Raw genomic sequence first — 26,192 nt, 5'->3', positions numbered from 1 at the left:
ACTTATTATTTATTTATGGCATTTCCACCCCGCACTATCACAAACAAATTCGGGTTCAATGTAGCTTACATCAAACTTTTAAAGCAAATTACAATAACGAAAATATGAAACAATAGGTAAAAACATCCAAGCAGTAAGATGACTCATTTTGCAATAACAAATTAACTAAAATAATAACAATAACCAACAGTGACGAGGAATCCACTAAATAATAAGAATGTTTTCAACAATTTATAAAATTTCAAGTAGCCAGTAACATATCTGAGTGACTGTGGTAAGGAATTCCATTTCCTAGTAGCTTGGTATGTGAATTTTTTCATCATTTTTACTACATGGAAAGTGGAGAAGATAGTCTCTTGACGTCAGATGAGCATCAGGCAAAGGTAATTTTAACAAGTATTGCATATAGTCAGGTAAAAGACCAAATAAAACTGTGTACGCCTTGTAGCGCTATAGAAATGCTAAATAGTAGTAGTAGTAATAAACAAGTACACATAGTTTAAAGATAACTCTTGCATTTGGTGGAAGCCAATGCAGTTTAATTAAAGGAAGAGCTGACGTGGTGAATCGAAGAGCTTTATATACGAGACAAGCCGCAATATTCTGATGTTTTTTTAATGAGAGAGACTTTTAGGCCTGAGTAAACAGCATTACAGTAATCAAATCTGGATAGCACTAAAGACTGAACTAAAGTGAATTTGAAAAGACTGAGGCCTTTCTTTTCTTTCTCCAAAGAGAATTAAAGACAGTAGAAATCACCATAGACTCTTGAGGTTCAAATGATAGGTATCGGTCGATAGTTATTCCCAAGATTTTCATGGTGGTAGAAAAAGGATAGGATACATTATCAGTAGTGAAGTTTTTATTAGACATTGAATGGGCAGAATTGCTTAGGATTAGGAACTTGGGAGGGATCCAAGATGGCTGCCACACCTTGAAACGCTGAGAACCTCTTTTTTCTGCACGCAAAATTATGCCAAAAAGACGGGGAAAAGCAGCAGCCTGAGCTTCACTGCTACCTTCCCCCTTACCTTTAGGTCCAATGGATCAGTTTGTGAGGTCCTCAGGGCAGTGCAAAGTGACCGGAAGTGGACCCATGAGAGACGCCGGCGTGTTGGAGGAATCAGTGACCTCAGGGCACAGTGTATCGTTGAGCCCCGATCAGAGAACTCCGCCCCCGCAGCCGTGGTTTACCAGCTCTCCCTCTACAGGATCAATGGGGCCACCGACGTTGAGCGGAGGGGCAAGCCCCGAGAATGAAGCTGTGTTTCAACATGAGGGAGAGAGAGGGGCAGCTAGTGATCCCCGAGATGACCAATGCTGGGGCCTCAGCTACGGGACACGGAGGAGATGAAGCAGTGAGGACTCTGAAATATTTTCTTACACCTTCACTTAAAGTCCTTGAGAAACCATCTGAGGTAACACTTGACTCCTTATGGGATTTAATTTCCCAAGCAGTTCAGACCTTTACCAATCAATCCAATGTTATAAACGAGAAAGTAAATTTGGTTGAACAGATGGTGGTTAAGAATGAGTTGGATATTAAAGTATTAAATGAAAAAGAAGAAAAAATGGATAAAAAAATTTTAGAAGTTGAGAAAGTGCAACAAATAATGGTGAAAGATGTTGTAAATTTGAGAAGAAGGATGGAAACCTATGATAATTATATGAGGTATAACAACCTCAGATTTATACATTTTCCAAAGGTTAAAATGGTAAAGCCACTAGACATGTTAAAAAGATATCTTCAAGAAATTTTACAAATTCCTCAAGAAAGTCTACCACCTTTTAACCAAGTATATTACGTTCCACAAAAAGAAATATCTCAGCAAGAACAAAATGTACCTTTAGATGTGTCAGCACTTTTGGAGACCTCTGAAACAGAGCAAGCTATACCAGTGACTTTGATAGCCACTTTAGTATTATCACCAGACAAAGCATGGCTATTTAGACTGTTTTTTAAAAACAGAGATAAATTGTTTCTTGGATTAAAAGTAAATTTATTCCCAGATGTGTCGAAAGAGACTCAAAAGAGAAGAAGACAATTTCTTTTGTTAAAATCAGCAGTTCTTTAATTAGGTGCTGTATTTTACTTAAGATTTCCCTGCAAATGTGTGATTCGACATAATTTGATAAAATATGTTTTTTTTCAGAACCCTCACAATTAACATCTTTCATAGCCTCTAAAAATACAACAGGCATAAAATAAGATAATTCACTGTCTTTTCTAGGTGTTAATCAAATTGTTTAATAATAGTTTTTCTTTGGATACCTCCTGAGATATGTTTCTTGGATCCTCACTCTAGTGGACTTGGGTAATATATTTCTTATTATTTCTTCTTCTTTCATATTATATTGTAAAATGTTTTTTTTCTTTTGAAATACTGACTTTTCTTATTCAAGTGTATAATCCTGAAATATCTTGTAAATTGCATATAAAAATAATAATAATAATAATAAAAAAAAGATTAGTAACTTGGTTTTATCCTTTCCAGTTTTAATTTAAAGTTGGCAGCCCAAGATTCCATCAGATCCAAGATTTCATCTAAGTTTTCTTTAAATGGTATGTAAATAGTGACATCATCAGTGTAAAGAAAGGTATTAAACCTAGTGGGACCATCATTATATTAAACAGAATGGGAGAAAGGAGGGAACTCTCTCTATATATCTTCCTAATGAGACAGTGCACTTTCCAGTCACCCAGCTCCGAGCTATTTCTACCTGTTCAACTATTTTCTCACCTCTGCAATAAAGCTGCCTCTCTTCAGATTTCTACCTCCAACACTAATACAGCTCTCAAAATAACGGAGTCTCTGTGCCCTGGAGCAACACTTCTGAACATCTGACTGTGAGTAAATTATCTGTGTTTATTCAATAAAGGAAACTTCAGAAAATAAAGAGACTTCAGGTGTGTGCTGGTGTACCACGGTTATACTTCAAGATATTGAGACTTTACAGTTAACAAGTCTTAAGAGGCTTGATTCAAGGGCTAAATTCAATTTATATTCAAGGGCTAAATATATATACAGGGCTAAATTTAAAACTCTATGTCTGATCTTCAAGGCCCTGAAAGGAAATGGCCCAGAGTATCTGAAGAATAGGATGATCCTCCACACACCGCCAAGGACACTAAGGTCCTCCCAAGGACTTTCACTAACTACTCCCTCTCCAAAAGACATTACACGATGTGATACCCACAAGCGAGCCTTCTCCGGAGTAGCCCCCACACTCTGGAATGCATTGTCTGAAAAGCTCCACTTAACACAAGACTACCTGTACTTCAGGAAGCAGGTGAAAGCTTGGCTCTTCAACCAAGCCTTTAACGGAAGAAGTAACTAACTTGTTAGTCTTACTCAAACACACAAGGATTGACTCGGGCTGCATATACTGCAGCGGGACATGTTTATCCACTCCTACCCTAGCTGAGATAATATTTAACCATCTCTCTGACCTCACGTGCAACTTTCTTCAAATCAATCACCTTACTTTCTAATTCTTCCTACATTCTTACTCATCTATATGTTACAACTTTGCCTTACCTCTCACTACCAATTATAATGTTCTAGTACATATGTGTTGTCATTGCAAGTAGTATACCATACCATACTTTGTATTGTTGTTCGAATATTTTTACTGCTCTAATTGCCTACTGCTCATGTTTGATCTATTCTTACTGTACACCGCCTTGAGTGAATTCCTTCAAAAAGGCGGTAAATAAATCCTAATAATAAATAAATAAAATAATAAACTCTGGGGCACCCCACTTGATATTGTCTTGACTTTAAGAAACCATTGAACCATTGCAGGACTTCACCACAAATGCCAAACTGATCCATCAGGATTGGATACAAAAGCCATTTATCTAAGAAAGAAAACTGTTATGGCCACTGAGGGGACATTTTGATTATGTCATTTTCCTATTCAATACATTGATTCACCTTGAGCATGATCCACTACATCATCGATTCAACCATCTTTATTTATTTACAGGCACTTGGTATACTGCAATTCATGCAACAGGCACAGCAAAGTGAAACAGTCTAAAAGTAAAAAGATAAGAAAGGAGGACATAAGGGAAGCAGGATGGAAGAAAAACAGGGGAAACTGTCAATTGTACTAACTCAACATAGGGGAGTGGCAGAGAAAAGGGATGGGAAGCGGAGATACTTCCACAACCTCACAGGTCAGGAAAGGGCAGTTGAAAAAGCAAAGACATAAACTCTTGCTTAAATTTAGAGAGGGAGGGCTGTTGCCAAGTGGTCAATGGGAGGGAGTTCCACAGAGAGACATGGGAAGGCAGAATCTAAGAGATGTTGAGGTGAAGATAAGATCGAAAGGGAAGAGACTGTAAGGAAGCCTGGGGGAGGAACAAAGACTGCTGCCAGAAGCATAAAGGGCGAGAAGGTCTGCAAGATAGGAAGGGGTTATCTGAGCAAAGCATAAGATGAACCATAACATGAATCTTCAGTTCCATATGAGTGGGGGAGGGAAGCAAACAAGTTCAACAATGGGACAATGTGGTCAAAATCCCAGTAACCAGGAATGGGATTGCAGTCCACTGTCAGCAAATGATCCCCAATAACCCAAGAAACCCCTATGTGTGGCAGCAGTACAATGTAAAGGGCCCAGATGACCCATGTTGGAAAACCTCTGGACCCCTCCTGGAGGTCTCCAATTCCTGGTGGTTTATACTGACACCACCACTCTCCCTAGCCCCAACTTCGGACATATATATTTATAAAACAGATTCCCCTGAACCCCCTTCAGAGGATGCTCTGATCCCTGGCACTCTAGTGTGCCACCAACCCCTCCAATCCTGATGTACAGCATAAATCTCCTAAAAACACTCCTTTCTGCCAAAGACAAAAATACACAATGGCTGGCTCCCCAAGAGGCCTAGGAAGCAATGGAGCTATCTTTACTCACTCCTGCCCAGCCAGATGCCTGTTCTAAAATATAAAATCCCTTTTGGGAAGTACAAACTCCCCCTCAAATCACTGAAGTTCACATCTGCATGTAAAAGCGGATCGCCTTGTCGGGCCTTCCCTGTGTCCCGCCCTTGTGGAAATAGAAAGTTACATCAGAGGAGGGCGGGACATAGTGAGGGAAGGCCCGACCAGGCAATCCGCTTCTTTTACACGCAGACGTGAGGCACTGTGCCGCCGCTTCAGAGATTTCTTTTTAAAGGCAGGGTGCCGGGTGGCAGAGAGAAGAGGGCTGTTGATGGAGCTGAGGGTAGGCAGGTGGGGACTGGGTCGGGGAGGTGGGGCTCAGATGGGAGAAGGGGACTGGGTCGGGGGGGGGGGGGCTCAGATGGGAGAAGGGGCCTAGATCTGGAACTGGGATCTGAGAAGGGGGCAAGAGGGAGAATGGGGCCATGCCAGGGGCAGGTGGGAGAATGGGTCTGGGCTGAAAAGGAGGGCAGGTGAGAGAATGGGGCTGGAACTGAAAAGGGGGGCCCTAATGTAAGGCATGTGGATGAAGGGGACTGGAACTGGGGGCTGAAAAGGAGGGTAGGTGGGTTAAGGGGGCTAATACTGGAACTGGGGGCTGAAAAGGCGACAGGGAGAAGTGGCTGTGGCTGAAACTAGGGGCAGGTGGGATAATGGGGCTGGGGCTGGAACTGGGGGACGAAAAGAGGAGGCAGAGAGAGAGAGAGAGAGAGAGGGGACAGATCCTGGATGGAAGGGGGAGCGAGAGGGAGGGCAGACCCTGGATGGATGGGAGAGGGAGGGCATATGGTGGATCAAAGGGGCAGAGAGAAAGGGCAGACAGTGGATGGAAGGCAGAGAAAAAGCAGAATGGATGGAAGGGAGAGAGAGAGAGAGAGAGAGGGGGCAGACAGGGGCAGATGGTGGATGGAAGGGACAGAGATAGAGGGCAGACGCCAGATGGAAGGGAGAGAGAGGGCAGATGTGGATGGAAGGGAGAGAGAGGGCAGACAGTGGATGAAAGGGGCAGAGGGAGAGGGCAGACAATGGATGAAGGGGAGAGAGGGCAGACTGGATGGCAGGGAGAGAGAAAATGCAGACACTGGATGGCAGGGAGAGAGAGACGGCAGACACTGGATGGCAGGGAGAGAGCGAAGACAGATGTTGGATGGAAGGAAGACAGTGAAAAGAAGATGAAAAAAGCAGAAACCAGAGACAACAAACTGTAAATAAAATATATTTTTTTAATTATTTTGCTTTAGGATAAAGTAGTATTGTAGCTGTGTTAATAAATGTTTATAAATAGAACATGAAAATAAGGTAATCTTTTTATTGGACTAATTTTAATACATTTGGACTAACTTTCGGAGAACAAAACCTTTCTATATTTATTTTATTTCTATTTGTTAATTTGTAAAGTGGTGATTGGTATTTGTTAGGTTTTTCAAATTTACATCTGCTGTCTCTATATTTTTGCACAGTACTAGGGGACATTTTCTGTTTCTGTGGTGTTGCATTGTATGCAGAGTCTGGCATCTTGGGGGTTCAGTTTAATTTTTGTCTAAATAGAAAGTTTATGATTACTTATTCTATAGTGGATTAGGGTGCATCTGTGTTTGTGAAAAAGACATGGCTTTCAGTTGGCATTGACTGTGCAAGATCGACGATCTGTACTATTCTGTCTGGTTTCGTTTTACAATAGGTGAATTGATGTTCTAGTCTCACTATAGTGTTTAAGATGCTTTCCTTTTCCTTGTGTGACTCGTAGAAATGACTGCTTATGGTATGGTAGAATTGCTCTATAGGTCCTGAGTGTTTTGTATTCTAGGTATGCCTAGTACTGGATTTTGGAGGGGGGTGTTAAAAAATGACCAGCCCCAGATGTCAACTACCCTAGGTATGCCACTGCATATATGGATTCTTTTCTTCTTTTAATTACTTGATTTTATATATTTGCACACTGCTTAGACAGTCTTCTGCAAGGCAGGATACCAAATTGGAATAAACTTGAAACTATTCTGAAAAGGTGAACCACTGCTGTGGCAAACTCACACTCTCCAGAAGCTGGAGGTAGCTGTACCACACACTGGAGCCAGAAGCAAAAGCTAGAGGGATCTGGATTCAGATAAGTAGTCAAGGATGAAGTCTGAAGGGTTAGGCCAGTAGCTCAACCAAAGATTTAATGGAGGAAATTGATCAAAACCAGAAACTATTATAGCATACTGCTGACAGAAGGCAGCCTTAGACAACCTTTCATATCCACATCTTTATTTTGCCTGCTAATAGCCACTCTTTCAATGGACTCTTTTAAGACATAGACAGAGATTGCTAAAAGAAACAAATGTTACGCACAACCTTAAGATGAGAAAAGCTAAATTAACTGTGATCTATTTTCCTCAGACAGACAAGGGCTTGTTCTCTGTGCTCTAGTTTTGAAGATGTGAAAATGCCACATCTGACTTTAGGATGACTCTGGATTCATTTTCCAGTTTCTGCTTCTGGTTTTACTGTAAACACATGTTATTAGGATCTCCACACAGCTGCATCATTATCACTACCAGATGTCCAACAAGTTTTGAGCACTCTAACCACAAGCAAACGTGCCGCATGTGCTTTTAATTCTTCTCATTCAGGAATCACACAGTTATCTGTGCGCAGATTACCCTTAACATCCCGTTTTAAAGGCAAGGCTTGCACTTACGGATCACTTCCACTTTGTACGTTGCATTGATTTCTCCAACCTTGTTAAATACCCGGCATGTGTACTTCCCGCTGTCCTCGGGTTTCAAATTCTTCAGGTTCAAAGTCCATTTCTTCTTCTTGTTCTCTCCAACCTCTTGAGCGGTGAGAGGCACGTTGTCTTTCAGCCACGTGATGTCAGGTCGAGGATTCCCATTAGCTGCACATTTCAAACGGACTGAGCTCCCCACAGGCCTTGCTATCACTCTTCGCCTCATCTTAGCTGGCTGTGTAAACCTTGGTCGCACTAAAAAAAAAAAAAAAAAATTAAATTAAATTAAAAAGCATGGCAGATGGGTTATGCTTTAATAGTACAGCACTCTCATTGTATCAGCTTCTTATCAAAGACAAAGTAATACACTGAAAAGGTTACAATATATTATATTAATATTTAAGTATCGATGTATCTCTTTCTTATTAATCACAGTCCTCATGATACCACTCAGAAGTCAGCAAAACACTGACTGAATGAGTGGGGGTTTTATATTTATTGCACAGATGTGTCTCTGGTCTGTTCTGCAAGGAAAGGGGAATGTGTCTTGATATAGTGCCTTTCTGTGGTTTACAATCAAGTGGTTTCAATATTATATACAGGTACTTATTTTGTACCTAATGCAATGGAGAGTTAAGTGACTTGCTCAGAGTCACAAGGAACTGCAGTGGGAACTGAACCCAGTTCCTTAGATTCTGAGGTCACTGCACTAACCACTAGGCTACTCCTCCAGTGTATTTCAGTAATCCCTGAGTTCTCTGCCACTGCTGTCATTTAAGGAGTCAGGACTGATGTGATGATGCCCCTAGAACTGTGGATGCCTGTCAGTCAAGGTCTGAAATGACAATACCACTCTCAGAAAATCAAATTTGCAACAGGAGGACTTTAGGGTTTTCAGCCCAGACAGTTTTGCTGCCCTAACTGGATTATTGTAATTTGTTATATCTTCAGATTACAAGAAATTTACAAAACTGTTTGCAGCTGATGCAGAATACTGCTGTTAGGCTGGTTTGTGGGCTGAGTTGTTTTGATAGTGTGTCTTCATCCATGCGTGATCTTCACTGGTTATCAATACGTTAACATATTAATTTTAAAATAAGTTGTTTCATTTTAAAATCAGTTAATGGTTTAAATTCAGAGGGGCTAGGAGAATTCCTTGCTGTTCCATCTGCCAGTAGAAAATTGGGCTTTGTAAGAACTTTGACAGTAGCTTTTTCCTTCTTTAAAAAATATTTATTTTAAAACTATTATTGAGAATCCCTTTCCTTTTTTTTAGGACAAGATTATGGAATACGTCACCATCAGTTTTAAGACATATACCCTCTTATTTTTCTTTTAGGGATGGTTTAAAGACTTATCTTTTTTATCAATAATTGGAATATGCCAGTTACTGTTTGTTTATTGTGACGTTTTCTCTGTGATGCTATCTCTTTCTATTGTAGAGTTCTCTTTATAAGTAAACCACAGTGAATCCTTTTTTGGAAAACAGGTGGTAGATCAGACTCCAGTACAATAGAATCTGAAATATGGTAATGAATGGGTATCACATGCTGATGACTTTCAGACGCCACTTTCCAAAATCAGATTTAAAATGGTGATCTATATGTAAGAATATGTTGTGCCAGTCCAGTGAGTCATTTCTCTGATTGTTTTGGGTTTTCTCAAAACCTCAACTATATTTGTGAATGTGCGCTACTGCTAAAAACAGCCTAAACTTTCAGACAAAAAGTCAATAATCTATAGCAAAGGGCAAACATTCAGCTGATGGCACAGGCCTTGAATATCCAGGCATATGCGGCCAGCTACTGCTTATGTGGTTAACTGTATAAGGGGACACACATAGAGATAGGACTGTGTTTTATGCAGTCCTATTTATGTGGTCAAGCACTGAATATTGCCACTTAACCACATAAGTGGTAACTCTGCCCCCACACCACCCACAAATCAGCCTTTTTCAGCTAGGTGCTAACCGCGGATATTCAGTGAAACTAACCGGTTAAGTGCCGCTGAATATCTGCAGTTAGACCTGGACAAGCAACTTAAGGCTCCCTTTGAGTATCGACCCCTAAATTTTCATTTTCTTCTCCTACCCAGTTTTCTCATGTATACTGACTGCTTTGCAACAGGGCTGGTGTTAAACATTCAGGGGCCTAGGGCAGAAACTGGGGAAGGGGCCCAAAAGCTGGCCTTTAGCCTGTGCCTCCTGTGGTATGGGGGGCTCAGGGCAATCGACCTGGTTGCCACCGCCTAATGCCGGCCCTGCTTTGCAATTATATTCCAAGGCCTTTTAATGCCTGGTTCTACTTAGAGAGCACACAGTCTCAGATCAGAAGAAAACATAGATATGGAGAAGTATTTATTTATTTATTGCATTTGTACCCCACATTATCCCACCTTTTTGCAGGCTCAATGTGGCTTACAGAGTAGGTTATGATAAAGACAGTGCCTAATTTAAATACAATTGATCAAAAGCAGAGGTAAGAGAGGTGGTAGTTGGGTGGAAGCTTGGGTAGATTATGTGATAGGTGTTTAGGTGTGTTTGGGTGAATTGGGGGAACAGTTGTATCATTGATGGAGACTTTTGTAAGCTTTGTTAAAGAGATGCGTTTTCAAAGCTTTGCGGAAGCTGGTTAGATTGTTCGTGGTTTTCAGGGTTTTGGGTAGTGCATTCCAGCACTGTGTACTTTTGTATGCAAAGGTCGTGGCATATGCTTGTTTGTACTTCACTCCTTTGCAACTGGGAAGGTTCAGGTTTAAGAATTTGCGGGCCGATTTTTTGGCGTTTCTGGGTGGCAGGTCTACTAGGTTTAGCATGTAGAGTGGGGCATCTGCGTATTGTTTAGTTTAGCTTATTAAAATTTGATATACCGCCCTTCACAATTACATTAGAGTGATGTACAATAATCAATTAAAACCAGTAGGAAAGGAACTACCAAATTCAAAGAAAGGGAGGAGAGAGAAAAAAAAACCCAAATCTTCCTTTTTATTTCTTAATTTTCAACTAAATAAAACTAAGTAGGCTGCGGCTGTAAAACAAGGGCCACCAGACTGGGTAACAAAAGGAAAAGATAATTTGAATAGTATTGCTGTCTCTGAGAAGGGCCATATACACGAACCCCTTATAAATTTGACATGTCTTCTGTCTAGACTAAGAGGGTTTTTTTACTAAGCTGCGGCAGCGTTTTTAGCTTGCGGTAGAAATCAGCTGGCAGTACAGGCCGAAACTTCCATAGGAATATAATGGGCGTCTTGGCGTTTATCGCCGGCTGATTTCTACCGAAAGCTAAAAACGCTACCATAGCTTAGTAAAAGACCCCCTAAGGTTGTAGATTCCAACCCAGAACTAAGAGCATCAGGTCCAACTGATGGAGAACTAGATTTTCATCCATCTTTGGAAGAACTCAAGGGGTCAATGCAGTAAAGCATTTCAGGCTTTGCACACCAGTTAGCATTAGTGCACGATTTTTGTAGGTGCAGAATGCAAAAATAAATTTGCACGAGCTAAACGTGTGAAAAGCCTTGTGCAGACACCAGCGCACAGCACATTTAAATTCATGCTAATGAAGATATTAGCTATTCAGCACAGATGAAGAGAAGTGTGCAGAAGACCAAAAGGCTTAACGCTAGGGCTTTAACACAAGCTCTGAGGAGGCGTAAAAGGTTAGCTCATTCCTCTGTGGCTAGTGTTGGTGAGAATTTCATTCCTGATTCCCTTCTTTACAGAGAGCATTTAAGACCCGTAACTTGGTTCCATGAAGAGCATGGGTAATTAAAAAAAAAAAAGAAAGAAACAAAGAGAGAACTGAGAAGCTGGTGGGTTAGAACAAAATGCAAAGTCCAAGTGCATAGTCCAAGTGTTGGACTATGGAGAGATGCATGAATGCACAACAAATTTCGGACCCCCATCGCCAATTGTGGGATTGTACTTATTTTCTGTGCCGTTCTTCCCCTCTTCAACAACTGGATAACAGCTGGATTTGCATGTGCATATCCAATTTTGCACACAAATATTGGTATTGCAAAAATTTTATGCATACAATTCTGGGTGCTGATTTACGCGCAAGATTTAGCTGCTGCTAGTACTAACCTGTGTGCTTGTCCAGGTTAGTGAAAAACGCATGGCTATAAAGCAAGGTTTCTGCATCAGTCCCTCAGTGGGAAAGATTAGCTAAGGCACAGGAGATTGAAGCTGGGATCCGAATTACATCATGATAGGGGCCACTTTTTTTGGGTCCATATCACTTTACAGGGCAGGGAGGTGATTCTGATAGGGATCTATGGCCTGGTTCCCTATGACGACTCCTTCTATCATCATTTACTCCAGGCGTACATCCATTATGTAGAGTCCACCTTGATTGTGGTGGGAGCCATGAATTTGGTGCTGGATTCCTCTTTGGATTGCTCTGCGGGAGCTGTGTCGGGACCCTCTGGAGGGATAGGGATGTTGAATACATTTTGTACTGCTTTTAACCTGCTGGATCCCTGGCAGCTCTTATATCCTGAGGAGCGGGATTACACCCACAAGTCTTGTGCACATCGTATGCTTTCATGTCTGGACTACATCTTTGTTAGTAAGGCTTTATTTCCACATATTTCTTCTGCTTCCATAGGTCCTGAGGAGATTTCCGGCCATGTGATGGTCTGGATTGACCTTGATGGAGACCCTTATTTTCAACAACGCTTGGGCTGGCGTGTTCCGTCTTATTTGTTTTCCTGTACGAAGTTCACTACCTTTTTACACAAGCAGTGGGATGATTTCTTGTCTCATAATCAGCGTCATGCTGATGACCCTGAGCTTTTTTGGCCCACAGTGAAGGTGGTGATGTGTGGTGCCACTATCGCCTAAGTTACTGCTCGTAACAAGTGGATAGCGTGAAGTATCCATAATCTGGAATGTAAAAAGCTGCCAAACGCACCTATATTGTATGCCCTACCGCATGACCTATGATATAGTGATGCCACTAGAGTGGCTCTCAATGCTCTCCTGAATAAGTGTACCTCGCGCATGGTTTTGTACCAGAAGTACAAATACTTTAAATATGGTAATAAAGCTTGTAAACGGATGGCTCAAGTTATTAAATCGTGGAGTGGAGCCCACCATATTTCTTCTCTTAGGACGCCAGCGGGTGGGGTGACCTCAAGGGTGGAGGAGATTGCAGGGGTGTTCCTCTCCCATTTTCCCCACCTTTATGGAGCTGATGGGAATCCTACTGCAGCCTCGTCATGGATTAAAGATTTTCTTCAGTCCTTGGGAATGCCTTGTCTTGCCGCAGAGGTTTTACAGGATCTTAATAAGTTCATCTCTGCTAAAGAGGTCCAGATAGCTATTCAGGCACTTAAATTGCATTTTGCGCCTAGGCCAGATGGCTTAAACAGGGAAAATTATAAACCTCCAAATGAAGGTCATAGGTCACCTGAAGGGGCATAATTGAACATCACAGGTGAAATAGATTGCCGGCGATCTATTTTGGCGGCGGCGCAACAGCTGGCCAGAACAGTATTATGGAAAAAAATGGCCAGACATCTTTTTTTCCGATAATACGGTTTAGGCTGGCCAAATGCCAGAGTTCGCCGGGTTTGAGATCGCCAGTTTTGTTTTTCAGCGATAATGGAAAAAAATGCCGGCCATCCAGAACCCGGCGAAATCCAAGGCATTTGGTCGTGGGAGGAGCCAGCATTTGTAGTGCACTGGTCCCCCTAACATGCCAGGACACCAACTGGGCATCCTAGGGGTCAGTGCGGTGGACTTCAGAAAAGGCTCCCACATGCATAGCTCCCTTACTTTGGGTGCTGAGCCCCCCCAACCCCCACAAATGTACAACACTAACGTAGCTCTTAGGGGTGAAGGGGGCAACTACATGTGGGTACAGTGGGTTTTGGAGGGCTGCCATTTACTAGCACAAGTGTTACAGGTAGGGGGGAGGATGGGCCTGGGTCCGCCTGCCTGAAATGCACTGCGGTACCCACTAAAAGTGCTCCAGGGACCTGCATACACGTAGGTCTCTAGGACTTGTTGCTGCTGTATAACCTTGGCACACCAGTTGACACCTGAAGACTAATCTCTTTGAAAAAGTCCTTTATTTGAATAAGCACGTTTACTCACAGTTAACTGCAGATCAGAGGTTGTGCCCCACTGGCAAAGAGCCCCCTGGTACTAAGATTAGCAGTAGGTCAGAGCTGGCAGAATGGTGTACAATGCCCTCTTTCAGCAACATTCAAGGTAATAACTAAGTTCTCTAACATGGGTAACACATGAAAGGGATCTAAAACTGGCTTACAAAAATGGCCACTACCTCATGGACTACCGGAAACAAAATTGGACACATTCTGACCCAGTTAGCAGGGGGAAAAGCACCATGGGAGTAGAGCCTGCTACCCTACACCCACCACAATGCATTGCTGATGTGACTCTGCAGTGCACCTAACAGAAAAGGTGTCACACTCACCCGAGAGCCACATCACAACCAGGGAAAGGCTGTCAGAGGATAGAACACATTCTGCTGTCATGGAGGTGGGTACGGCATTTGAGGCTGGCAAAATATGTTTATAATTGTGTTTTTTAGTGTGGGAGGGGGTTGGTGACCACTGGGAGAGTACGGGGAGGTCATCCCCGATTCCTTCCGGTGGTCATCTGGTCATTTGGGGCACCTTTTTGAGGCTTGGTCGTGAAAATAAAACGTCCAAGTAAACCCGGCGAAATACTGATGAATGCCGCTTTTTTTTCCCCATTATCCGCGAAAGCCGGCCATCTGGTAGCCACGCCCATGCCCACCCATGTCCCGCCTTCGCTATGCCGCCGACACGCCCCCTTGAACTTTCACCGGCTCAACGACGGGAAAGCGGCGATGGTGTCAAAAAAGGGGATTTCGATTATACCAATTTGGCCGCTTTTGAGAGATCGCCGGCCATCTCCCGATTTATATCGGAAGATGGCCGGCGATCACTTTCGAAAATAAGCCTGCTGGTGGTATATTTTGATGACATTGTTGATGCTCCGAGGCTTTCTTCATATGAAAATACTGCTTTTATTAGCCTTTTATCTAAACCAGGCAAGCTCAGAGTTCAGCCTGCGGCATATCATCCTATCTCTCTTATTAACATTGATCTTAAGATGCTACTGAGAATTCTAGCAGACCGTTTGGTGCTGGGCTTGCCCGGGGTCATACAGGATGATCAGGTTGATTTTGCTAGTGGGCGTCAATCCGTCCTCAATGTTCGGAAGTTGCTTACAGCTTTTTTTTTTTTTTTACAGTGGCAGGTCACTAGCCTGGATGCTGAACGTGCCTTTGACAGCATGCAGTGGCCTTTTCATCTTGCTACTCTAAGCCATGTGTGGATTGAAGGATGCTATTATAAGGCCATATCTGCTCTCTATATTGATCCTTGTGTTGCTCTGCTGGATAATGGGGTCCAGACGGCCTCCTTTCCAATTGGCTGTGGAACTCGGCAGGGGTGCCCCCTCTCTCCCCTGCTCATTCTTCTTTCTCTAGAGCACCTTTTGTGTTTGATTAGGAGTTCAGAAGAGGACAAGGGGGTAGTGGTTGACAAACCGATTGTCCAGGTTCTTAAGGTGTCTGCCTTTGCGGATGACTTGCTTTTGACTTTGACGGAGCCCCACACTTCTTTGCCAGCACTGTTGCGCTTGGTTTCTCATTATAGTGAGATCTCAGGTTTTAGACTCAATTTGACTAAATCTTAAGCACTTCCCTCTACCCTGGAGCTCCATATGCTCTGGCCTGGAAACTTTCCTTTGAGCTTGGCTGAGGGTCAGTTTAAATATTTAGGGGTCATGATTCCCAATGACCTTTCTCTCCTCTATGACTGCAATGTTACTGTAAACTTTAGCTTCACTGCACAGTATTTTTACTGTCTGAAACTGTCCTTGCCTCTTAAATCCTACACTAATGTACTGCAGTCATAAACAAAGAATGGCTTCCCTTCAGTGTTTACACTGACAAGAAGCAGGCTTTCTCAAATTTGTTAATGCTTTTCCACCCAGCAGTATTCACTAGTTTTAGGCTTGCCTACCTTCCAGTCTACAGGTCACATGTACACACAGATTTCCCTGTGTATCACAACTGAAATAATCAGCTCCCTGAGGTGTGGTGAAAGGAATGTGTTTTTCCTTCACAGTAGGGAGGCCATTTTGGTGAAGGGCTCCCTGGGCTGACATTTTGGGCCTTGCTTGACTCCTGTTATTTCAAACTCTTTGGGAGCAATGCTTTGCTCTGTGTGAATGCTTTCATGTGTAACCTAATGAAACAGAGCAAGCCCAGCACTGAATATACTTACTGCAACAGCTGAGGCAGCACGTGTGGCTGCCTGGCCATTCCACTGAGTTTGGTGTGGAGCTTTTGCTTGGTATTCCCCTGATCTTTTTCCAGAACAGGCTATTGCTTTTCTCCTTTCAGATAAGCTTGTATATCCCTTTGGATCTACTTAACAGAGTTTTTATGTTGCACTTATAGGGGATACATTTACAAAGCCCTTTCTGCTTGTAAAGCCTGTTGTACATGAATAAAAAGGCTTTTATAAAATTGAGTGACCACATATGCATTTAAAAAGTATGAACATGGAAAGTATGCATCTACTTTTATGTGATCTGCATGCAGACATTCACAGGGGTATAGTTAAGGGCAAAGGCATATGTGTCTGGTATAAGAGGCTTGGGGAGGCTACGCCTCCTCAACCACAAGCAGACCTGCCAAGCCTCCTCATGGTACACTCAGCCCAGCGATTCTTCCTGTTCCCTGACATGGCAGCTCCAGAGTACAGAATGATACGGGAGTGGGTAAATGCTGTAAACCATGGTAAAACTGTGGGAACGCTAAAAAGTTCCAGATTTTTAATGTGGGTGCAAACAGCAGCTACTTTCTCACCCCACGGGAGCGGTAATAAGCCCTGCACCTGCGATAAATTGAATGTCTACCTTTTTACCAGAAGTACATAAGTATTACCACTGGGACAAACCAAAGGTCCATCAAGCCCACCATCCTGTTTCCAACAGTGGCCAATCCAGGTCACAAATAACTGGCAAGATCCCAAAAACGTTCAATACATTTTATGTTGCTTATCCCAGAAATAAGCAGTGGATTTTCCCCAAGTCATTTTAATAATGGTCTATGGACTTTTCCTTTAGGAAGCTGGCCAACCATTTTTAAAACCCTGATAAGCTAACCACCTTTACCACATTCTCTGGCAACGAATTCCAGAGTTTAATTATACGTTGAGTGAAGAAATATTTTCTCCGACTTGTTTTAAATTTACTACTTTGCAGTGGTGTTCCTAGGGGGGGCTGACACCTGGGGCGGATCGCCGATGCGCCCCCCCCCCCCCCCCCGGCGAAAGAACCCCCGATCCCCCGGTGAAAGAACCCCCTCCCCGGGTGCACGCCGCTGGGGGGGGGGGGGGTGCCGCGCGCCTGCCGGCTCTTCGTTTTCATGCTCCTTCTGCCTCGGAACAGGAAGTAACCTGTTCCGGGGCAGAGGGAGCATGAAAACGAAGAGCCGACAGGCGCGCGGCACCCCCCCCAGCGGCGTGCACCCGGGGCGGACCGCCCCCACCGCCCCCCCTTGGTACGCCACTGCTACTTTGTAGCTTTATCGCCTGCCCCCCTAGTCCTAGTATCTATGCTATGCTATTTGAATGTTCTAATGTGTGCCTATTCTGATGTGTCATTTGTATTATGCTGACATTGTGTTTATCATACTTGTGATTGTTTTAATGTGTGCCTATTGAAGTATTACATTTGTATTATGCTAACATCATAAGTATCAAATCTGTTATATGAATGCTCTTTCCATGCTGACTAAAGTGTCAACAGAGTACAAATGATACATTAATCATTTTTCTATATATGAGCACTCTACTGTGCTATTTAACTGTGTATATTTCTGATATCACATCATATTACTCCTATTTCTAGGACTCAATTTCCATCTCTAAGTTTACCTCATTGATTATATTTACACTTATCTTTGATTATTTCACTATTGTTACACTGTTTAACAAAACTGTAAGCTTTATGTTAAGCTGTTCCTGCTGTACACCACCCTGGTGAATCTTTTCATGAAGGTGGTCAATAAAACTCAATAAATAAATAAATGTATACATAAATAAATCTGTGCCATTAGGCGCAAGAAGCCTGGTTTATCAAACTTTTCTTCCATACGGAATGTATGTGAAAAATCTTTGACTGACCAGGCCCAAAGTCTTTCTCAATAATTTGATAAAGAAGAGAGCAGTTCCAGTACAAAGGCAAAAGTGAAAGATACCCTGGTTGCACCCCACTAATTCCATCCTGTCAGATGCTTTTTTTTTTTTTAATGAAGTATACCATTGGCTTACTTTTAGCTACCTTTAATTTTGTAACTCCAATGCCTGAACACCAGACATCTCTAAGAACAAGGTAACTTTTTTAGGCGTTGTGGTGATGTCTCTGAATAGCAGCCTCACCCCCTCCAGAATAGAGTGAAATCTCAATTAGGGTTAACTGGACCCTGGAAGTGGCAGATAATGCTGAACTTGGAAGAAAAAAGTAAAATAATAATTCTTACCCCACTGCTTTCCTGATAGATCCTCAAATTCTCCATTGTTGGTTTCTGGAATATGTCTGTCCTTTCCCAAGCTGGAGTCATCTGCAGAGACAGTGAAGGAGAATATTCTGTTTACTACATTTCTGCGTGCTTATGCGGTGGGAGAGCAGGAGAGACATGCTGTATCAAATTTCTGGAGCACATTGGGCAAATATTCAGTAAGATGTCTAACTGGCAATGAATGTCTACATACTTTTCAGTCTTCACACCCCAACCTGATAAAACACAAAATACCAGCACAGACTGGTAGATTAAAGAAAGGGCGCCAAAAGTTAGGCGCAATAAAACTGAGCACCAAGCAAGTTTTCTATAAAGGCGCAATAAAACTGAGCACCAAGCAAGTTTTCTATAAAGGCAAAGTTGGGCACTGAAGGAATTAAAGAACACTAGTAGAAGTTAGTACTTGAATGCTAAACTTTACGCAAAAGCATTTATGTCGTGTCACCGGCTTGCGTAAATGCTTGCTCCTGAATACTGTCAGTTGTGTGGGTAACTGTCATTAATCTAGAAACTTAAGGCTAGATTCTATATATGGCACAAAAAAGGCACTATTCTATAAACTGGCTTAAGGTTAGGTGCAATTTATAGAATAGCACTTACACATGGGAATTGCACCTAACTTTAGGCGCAGCCATTTGCACCAACTGAAATGTGACGCAAATGTACATGCCTACATTAGGTGCTTATCCCCGTTATTCTATAACAATGCGCATTAATTTTAGGAATGCCCCCATTATATCCATGACGCTCCCATTTCCACGTCTACTTTTTCAGATCGCATGTAAATTTTAGGTGCAGATTCTATGCCTAAATTTACACACGTAAATGCCAACTAAATCTAATTAGTGTCAATAATTGCTTGTTAAAAAGCCAATTATTGGCGCTAATTAGCTTGTTATTCAATGAAATTGAACAAATGCAAACTGGCCCAATTTTTGGTGACTTTTATAGAATACAGAGTTAGTGTTTAAGTACCTGACACATCCCTGACCCTCCCATGGTAACGCCCCCTTTGCAGTTACACGCTATAGATCTTAGGTGCTAGGTGTATTTGTGTGCTAGTCACAAAATTGTGCACCCAAATTTATACAATGAGGAGGAATGTGTCTGTGTGCTAAGTATCAAAGGGTAAAAGTAAGTGAATACTATCTCCTTGAAATTTTCTCAGAACAAACCACCATACATGTACATTTCAATTTTCAATTGTGCCTCTGAAACACACCTCCTCCTCATCCAGCCACCCAACTATTCAATCTACTCACGCAACATTTTTTTATTTACCTGTGCAATCCCTCATTATAATGAGAGAACTCTCCAGAGTTGCTGAGGGGAGGGTTCTGAGGTTGTGAGTGGTAAAGGATCCCGCCCAAGGGGGTGGCTTCCTGGGTAAGTTGCATAGAGAAATGTTTTTGGTTGTTGAATGACAGTAGGGGAGGAGTTAGAAGTCAATAAAAGTAGGTGTTGGGGTTTGCAGGAGGTGGTCTTTGGCTGCCACTACCCCCGCCAGGTCCTGTAAGGAGAAGGGGTGTCCTGGAAAGGCCAAAATAACCCAAGACTGATCTGAAGGGAGAGTTATTGTCAGCCAAAGGCAGTAATTCGAAGAGTACAGTGCTCTGGGTGGGTAAAGAGGAACCCAGCCCAGGAGCAGTAACAGGGAAGAACCTGTTCAAGGCCAGAGGGTGTAGCTCAGGGAAGTGCGGACAGACAGGGAGGTCTGATCCTGCAGGAGTTTGTTTATGACAACCAATGCTACAAGCGCAGCCTTGGATTATACAGCCCAAAGGGATGGGAAATGGACAGGAGGGGCTGTAAATATGTACAAACTGTAGGATAATAAATTGCATTTAAGAAAATACACCATATCTCTAAGTTTGGCTCTGGATTTATATTTTGCTTCTGATATCAATCTGCGTAACCCTGGCAGCGCTATAGAAATGCTAAGTAGTAGTAGTAGTAGTAGGACTACAAAGGTAACTGTTCGAGATAAAGGGTTTGAACTGCCTGTTGCAGAATCTTCAGTAAAGTGTGGTTTGTTTGCATAACTCTGTGGACTGGAGTATTGTTGGATTTGGCCCTTGCCTGCACTGAGCTCAGTATGTGTAAAGGAACATTGCTGCAAAGTAATTATCTCAAGAAAGATATAGTGGAACTGGAAAAGGTGCAGCGAAGGGCGACTAAAATGATAGCGGGGATGAGACGACTTCCCTATGAAGAAAGACTAAGGAGGCTAGGGCTTTTCAGCTTGGAGAAGAGACGGCTGAGGGGAGACATGATAGAGATATAAAATAATGAGTGGAGTGGAACAGGTGGATGTGAAGCGTCTGTTCACGCTTTCCAAAAATACTAGGACTAGGGGGCATGCGATGAAACTACAGTGTAGTAAATTTAAAACATATCGGAGAAAATATTTCTTCACCCAACGCGTAATTAAACTCTGGAATTCGTTGCCGGAGAACGTGGTGAAGTTGGTTAGCTTAGCAGAGTTTAAAAAGGGGTTAGACGGTTTCCTAAAGGACAAGTCCATAAACCGCTACTAAATGGACTTGGGAAAAATCCACAATTCCAGGAATAACATGTATAGAATGTTTGTACGTTTGGGAAGCTCGCCAGGTGCCCTTGGCCTGGATTGGCTGCTGTCGTGGACAGGATGCTGGGCTCGATGGACCCTTGGTCTTTTCCCAGTGAGGCATTACTTATGTACTAACTTTTGTGGCCTGGGTCGAGGGTGTCCAACCCCAAGAGCTAATTGGTGCCCAGGACACTGGGGAATGAGTGTGAGACCTGTGTTACACCTGCATATATCCTGATTAAACTTTGAACATATGTGACTCTGCTGAATTCCATATCTTAATATTTGCTCAATTTTATAGTTTCAAACACTTCTGATGAGTTTTGGTCAAAATACTGATTTATTGAGAGGAATTCCCTTCCAGACAAACACGCAGCATTCACATTTACCAGAAACCTTTTCTGAGAGATGGTCCATTTCTACCACTGATAATAATATCGACCAGAACAATAGCTTAATAAATGCAGGGACTTTGCTCAGTCGAGCAGAAAGTACTGCTGGAACTCAGGTAGCAATTTAATCATAAAGGTTTTATTAGAGACCTGACAAGGTAAAAAGTTCATTAGGGCTGCCCACAGGCAAGGCTTCTGCCACTAAATCATGTTTACTTAACACACTGTTTCAAAAACCTATTGAAGAAATGGAAACCTGTGGGCAAAATGGAAATACTTCTGCTCTGTATGTGCCAGTGACCTGAGGAAAACACAGCAAACAACTTAACAATATAAGGGGTGCAGTGGTGGCCCTACCATTAGGCCAAATGAGGTGGGGGCCTCAGACGGCACTCCTCATGGAGCGACATCTTGCTACTGCCACCAGACGGCCGGCCTAACTGCTTGCATTGCTCCTTTCCACCACCCACACCGACTGCAGTGTGGCTCCCCCCCCCCCTTTTCCATTCTCAACCTCCTTCCCCGAGTCTACCTTCTTTTTTTGTTTTCTAAAAGTTGTCAGCAGAAGCGATTCCCATACGCTACCCATGCCGCCGGCACAGGCTTCTTCTCTGTACTGCGGCCCGCCTCTCTAACATAACTTCCTGATACCTTAGAGGCGGGCTGTAGTAGAGAGAAGAAGCCGGTGCCGGCAGCATGGGTAGCGTATGGGAATCGCTGCCAATGATGACTTTTGGAAAACAAAAAGGAAGTTAGATTTGGGAAAGGGGGTTGAGGAAGGAAGGGGGGGGGGGGGGGAGATGCCGGACAATGGTTGGGGACGGGGAGGGAGTTAGGAGAGAGAGAGTGTGAAGGGCGAGATATTGGACTCGGGGTGGGGGGTGCCATCTCATCCTTCACCTCAGGTGACAGATTGCCTTGGGCTGCCCCTGAAGGGCCGCTTTTACTAAAGCTTAGTGCATGCTAAATGCTTTACGCCTTATTTTCTACCTATGGGCCACGTGGCACAATAGATCAGTCAGATAGCTGTATTTTTATTATCTGTAATTTCTTAAGCAACCTCAAATGATAGTTGGCATACAAAAAATTACAAAATTGGACTTTTAGTGAATCTCAATAGTCAGGTTTCAACATAAGTGATAGAAAGCTAAGAGTGTTTAAGGGAAGTGCAGCAGAGTAAAGGTTACAAACTATCAGTCCAAGGGAAAAAACAAAATTTAAAGTGTCTGTGCTAGAAGCCTTAAAAATAAGATGGGAGAGTTAGAGGGGCATTTTCGAAAGGGATGTCCAATTTTCAATTTGGACATCCTTGCAAAACGGCGAAATCCAGGGTCGGGGAAACCCGTATTTTAGAAACAAGATGGACATCTATCTTTCATTTCGAAAATACCGTCAGAGACGTCCAAATTCTTAAATTTGGACGTCCCTAGACACGGATGTTTCTGACTTTCGGCGATTTTTGAAAGCAGAGACGTCCATGTAAAAAACATCCAAATGCAAGCCATTTGGGCGTGGGAGGAGCCAGCATTTGTAGTGCACTGGTCCCCCTGACGTGCCAGGACACCAACCAGGCACCCTAGGGGGCACTGCAGTGGACTTCATAAAATGCTCCCAGGAACACAGCTCCCTTACCTTGTGTGCTCAGCTCCCACCCCCCCCCAACTGTACACCACTACCACAGGTGAAGGGGGGGGGGGCACCTATATATTGGTACAGTGGGTTTGTGGTGGGTTTTGGAGAGCTCGTTGTTTCCTCCACAAATTTAACAATATGCAGTTCTAACTTTTATCAAGGTTGTGGGCTATACACTTTTTAAACAGAGAATGGTTTTTACTACTACTTTTATGTGGTGGAGGGGTGGTTTGGTTTTGGATATTGATTATTGGGTAAGGCCTTAGGCTGATTTTATACAAGCTGATGCTAGTCTATCCTAGTTATTGCCAATTAATTGATTGTGCTGCTTATATTCCTAATAATAAATGTTTAGATTGGCAGACTTCCAGGTCGCTTTAATAGGAAATTTCAATCTAATTGATCTGGATTGAAAAGAGTTTTAGTATATATAAACTTTTCACCAACCAATCTCTTATGTGCTGATACCATGTATTTACATTAATACTAGGCCAGTAATTAGGGAATGGATAGAAGCTAATCAACCTAGTTTTTGTTTTCTTACTGAAATATGGCTATCATCTGATCAAGATCCTTCAATTAAGGAGATCTGTCCTCCAGGTTACAAAATTTAAGTTACTTGTAGAGAGAAAAAGAGGAGTGGAGGGGCAGAGGTACTGCATTTATTTTTAAGGACTTCTTTGAGATAGAGATTTTAGATTCTCACACTTCATTAGATTTAGAGATTAGAGTGTATCACCTGAGGGACTTCTCTTTGAATAACTCATTCGCTTGTATGCTGTTTTATTTGCCTCCAGGAAAATGGTCAACAGTGAAAGATCAGTTTTTAGATTTTGTATTTAAAAATAAATAAATAATTTATTTATATTACACATTTATAAACCACTTCGATCAAAGCGGTTTACAAAAAACATACAAAGTAAACTACATTCAGCACCAACAATAAAATCAATAAAATACATAGAAAAGCATATACTACCGTTGATGTCTCATATCCATGACTCAAACAGATCCGCAGGCAAGCGGAGAACTCGAACGCCCCACGGGAGAACACAGGTATAGGAGAAAGTGGGAAATACAAAACCTGGAGAAACAGATCTTAAAAACACTTGTTTATTGATGAAAAGATACTTGACACAACCGTTGTGTGTCGAGTCTCTTTTCATCAATAAACAAGTGTTTTTAAGATCTATTTCTCCAGGTTTTGTATTTCCGTGGTCAAACATCCCACTTTCTCCTATACTCATATCCATGACTTGCATCAGAACTGTGCCACTGTAACAACCATCTTTGCATAAATAATTCCACACACAGAGAAGTCTTTAATAACCACTTAAACTGCAAAATTTCAGAGCACAACCTCCACTGACTTTTTAAAGCGTTCCATAGCTATACCCCAGCCACAGAAAAAGCAGCAGATCTAGTCTCACAATATCTTGTATGGGAAACCACATAAGATGACAAACACATTGTCATCTCAGACCTCAAATTCCTAACAGGATGATACACAACAAAACTATCTTTCAAGTACTTTGGTGTAGATCTATAAATAGCCTGATGCACACAACAAAGAACTTCAAACTGTTTTCGACTCTGCACTGGCAACCAGTGTAACTTTCTCAAAATTGGAGTAATATGTGTTACCTGAGCTACACCTGTTACCAACCTAGCAGCAGCATTTTGGACTAACTGCAATACCTAACCCTGATCTTTGCCAATCCAAGATAGAGCATTGTAGTAGGCCAATCGTGATAATATCATACTCTGGATAACCCCATGGAAATCCTTTTAACTTGATTCTGGGGGATATAATTTATATGTGAAAGAATCATAGTGATCTTAGAGTCAAGGATCTATTAGCATTCTTGCAAGCCTTAAACTATTACGTTCCTAATTACTCTTTCATGTCACTGTTTGGATCTAGTGGCTTATTCTTCTCCTAGTTATGCTGATATCACAATCTGTAATGATAATTGGTCTAAAGTGCCCTGGTCTGATCATTTGCTTTACCAATTTACATTGAATTGGAAACAATCTACAGGAGACACGATTAAAAGGAAAATTGCAGAGGCCCAGCAGGTGGTGCATGTTTATGTTTAAAACCGTTACAGAGAAAAGACCTGCAGTGATGTGGCCAGCTATGGGGCTCTGATTGGCAGAGAGAGAGAGAGCTCTTTGCTGAAGCCCTGTGAAAACTTATATTTGACAACTTGTAACTTGTGGTTATATGTCCTGATCTCACCAGGTACTATTTAGGTAGTAAACAAATGTTTAATTTGTGTTATAATTGACACATAGTTCAGTTACCTGTTACTGTTCTACTGACTGCACCCTTTTCTGTTCACTGTTCTAATTTTTCAGACAATAAACCCTTATTGCCCCTGATTGTCTGGACTGATTAAGAATCCTGGTGGAACGTGTGTTGGGTCTGTGAGTGCTTTCTAGGAACTGTGGGAGCACTGGGAGTATGGCCCCAGTAACCTAGAAATCACTGGGGATAATTTGAGAGTGGAGACTCGCCCAGAGGAAGTTCAGACCCAGTCGGTATGAGGCGGGTGCTAGTGTACAGCACAAGCAGCAGGCGTAGGCGGACTTGAACTGTGCTGGGGATAGACCCTCTAAGTGGCCATGGGATAGCTCCGGGTGGGTGGCTAGGTGTTTCATGACAGTCAGCATCTGTTCTAACTACTTAAATAGCACTAAATATTGGTGTCTTGTCTTGTGTCTTCAGTGACAGACACAAGAGCTTGCAATTTATTCAGTTATCTCTTTTTAAAGGGTAGAAAGAGGCTCAAGTTATTAGAGAATCTTTTAGCTTTCCAAGCTTTCCAAGCAGTTAGACTAGATAAAACTATCTTCAAATTTTATGCTTTTTGCTTTAGATTACAGGCATTTATTTGCACATGATTAAGACATACCTGTTTAGAAAATTTGTATTACATTCTGCAGATTAACAATTATTGGTTGTTTATTACCTTGTCTTTGATTTTATTGTAAATTTTAAAGGGAAATTTATTTTTTGTCATAATGTAACGTTAATCTCTGGTAATTTCCTGATTTATCTTTTGTAATCTGCACAGAACTGAAAGGTAGATAGCAGACTATAAAATATTGTTATGTTATATTAATTGAGTCATACAACAAAATTCTGCAGGAAACAGATAGCAACATGGAATCCTTATGGACAGAAATTTCATGTGTGACATTAAAGAGTATACTGGTAGGGCTATGCTACTGTCCACCAGGCCAGAATAAACATGAAAAAATGTAAACAGATATTAGGAAAGCAAGCAAATTTGGCAACACTATATTAATGTGTGATTTAAATTACCAAAAATCACT

At 42.2% G+C, this 26,192-nt stretch overlaps 1 protein-coding gene across 2 annotated transcripts in view; it reads right to left on the bottom strand.

Moving 5' to 3' along the window:
• FGFRL1 (fibroblast growth factor receptor like 1) overlaps window positions 1-26,192 on the bottom strand; it is a 481,514-nt gene that overhangs the window by 5,602 nt on the left and 449,720 nt on the right. For both annotated transcript variants that reach the window (XM_030191069.1, XM_030191070.1), the window contains exons 4-5: window positions 18,219-18,299; window positions 7,633-7,917 (exon numbers count right to left, since the gene is read on the bottom strand). In XM_030191069.1, the coding sequence (XP_030046929.1) occupies window positions 7,633-7,917; window positions 18,219-18,299 (366 nt within the window). The remainder of the gene's footprint in view (window positions 1-7,632; window positions 7,918-18,218; window positions 18,300-26,192) is intronic.

Source organism: Microcaecilia unicolor, chromosome 2, assembly GCF_901765095.1.
Source record: "Microcaecilia unicolor chromosome 2, aMicUni1.1, whole genome shotgun sequence".
Lineage (NCBI taxonomy): Eukaryota > Metazoa > Chordata > Amphibia > Gymnophiona > Siphonopidae > Microcaecilia > Microcaecilia unicolor.
Note: the sequence above shows the minus strand (reverse complement) of the source record. Positions and strands in the feature narration are given on the sequence as shown.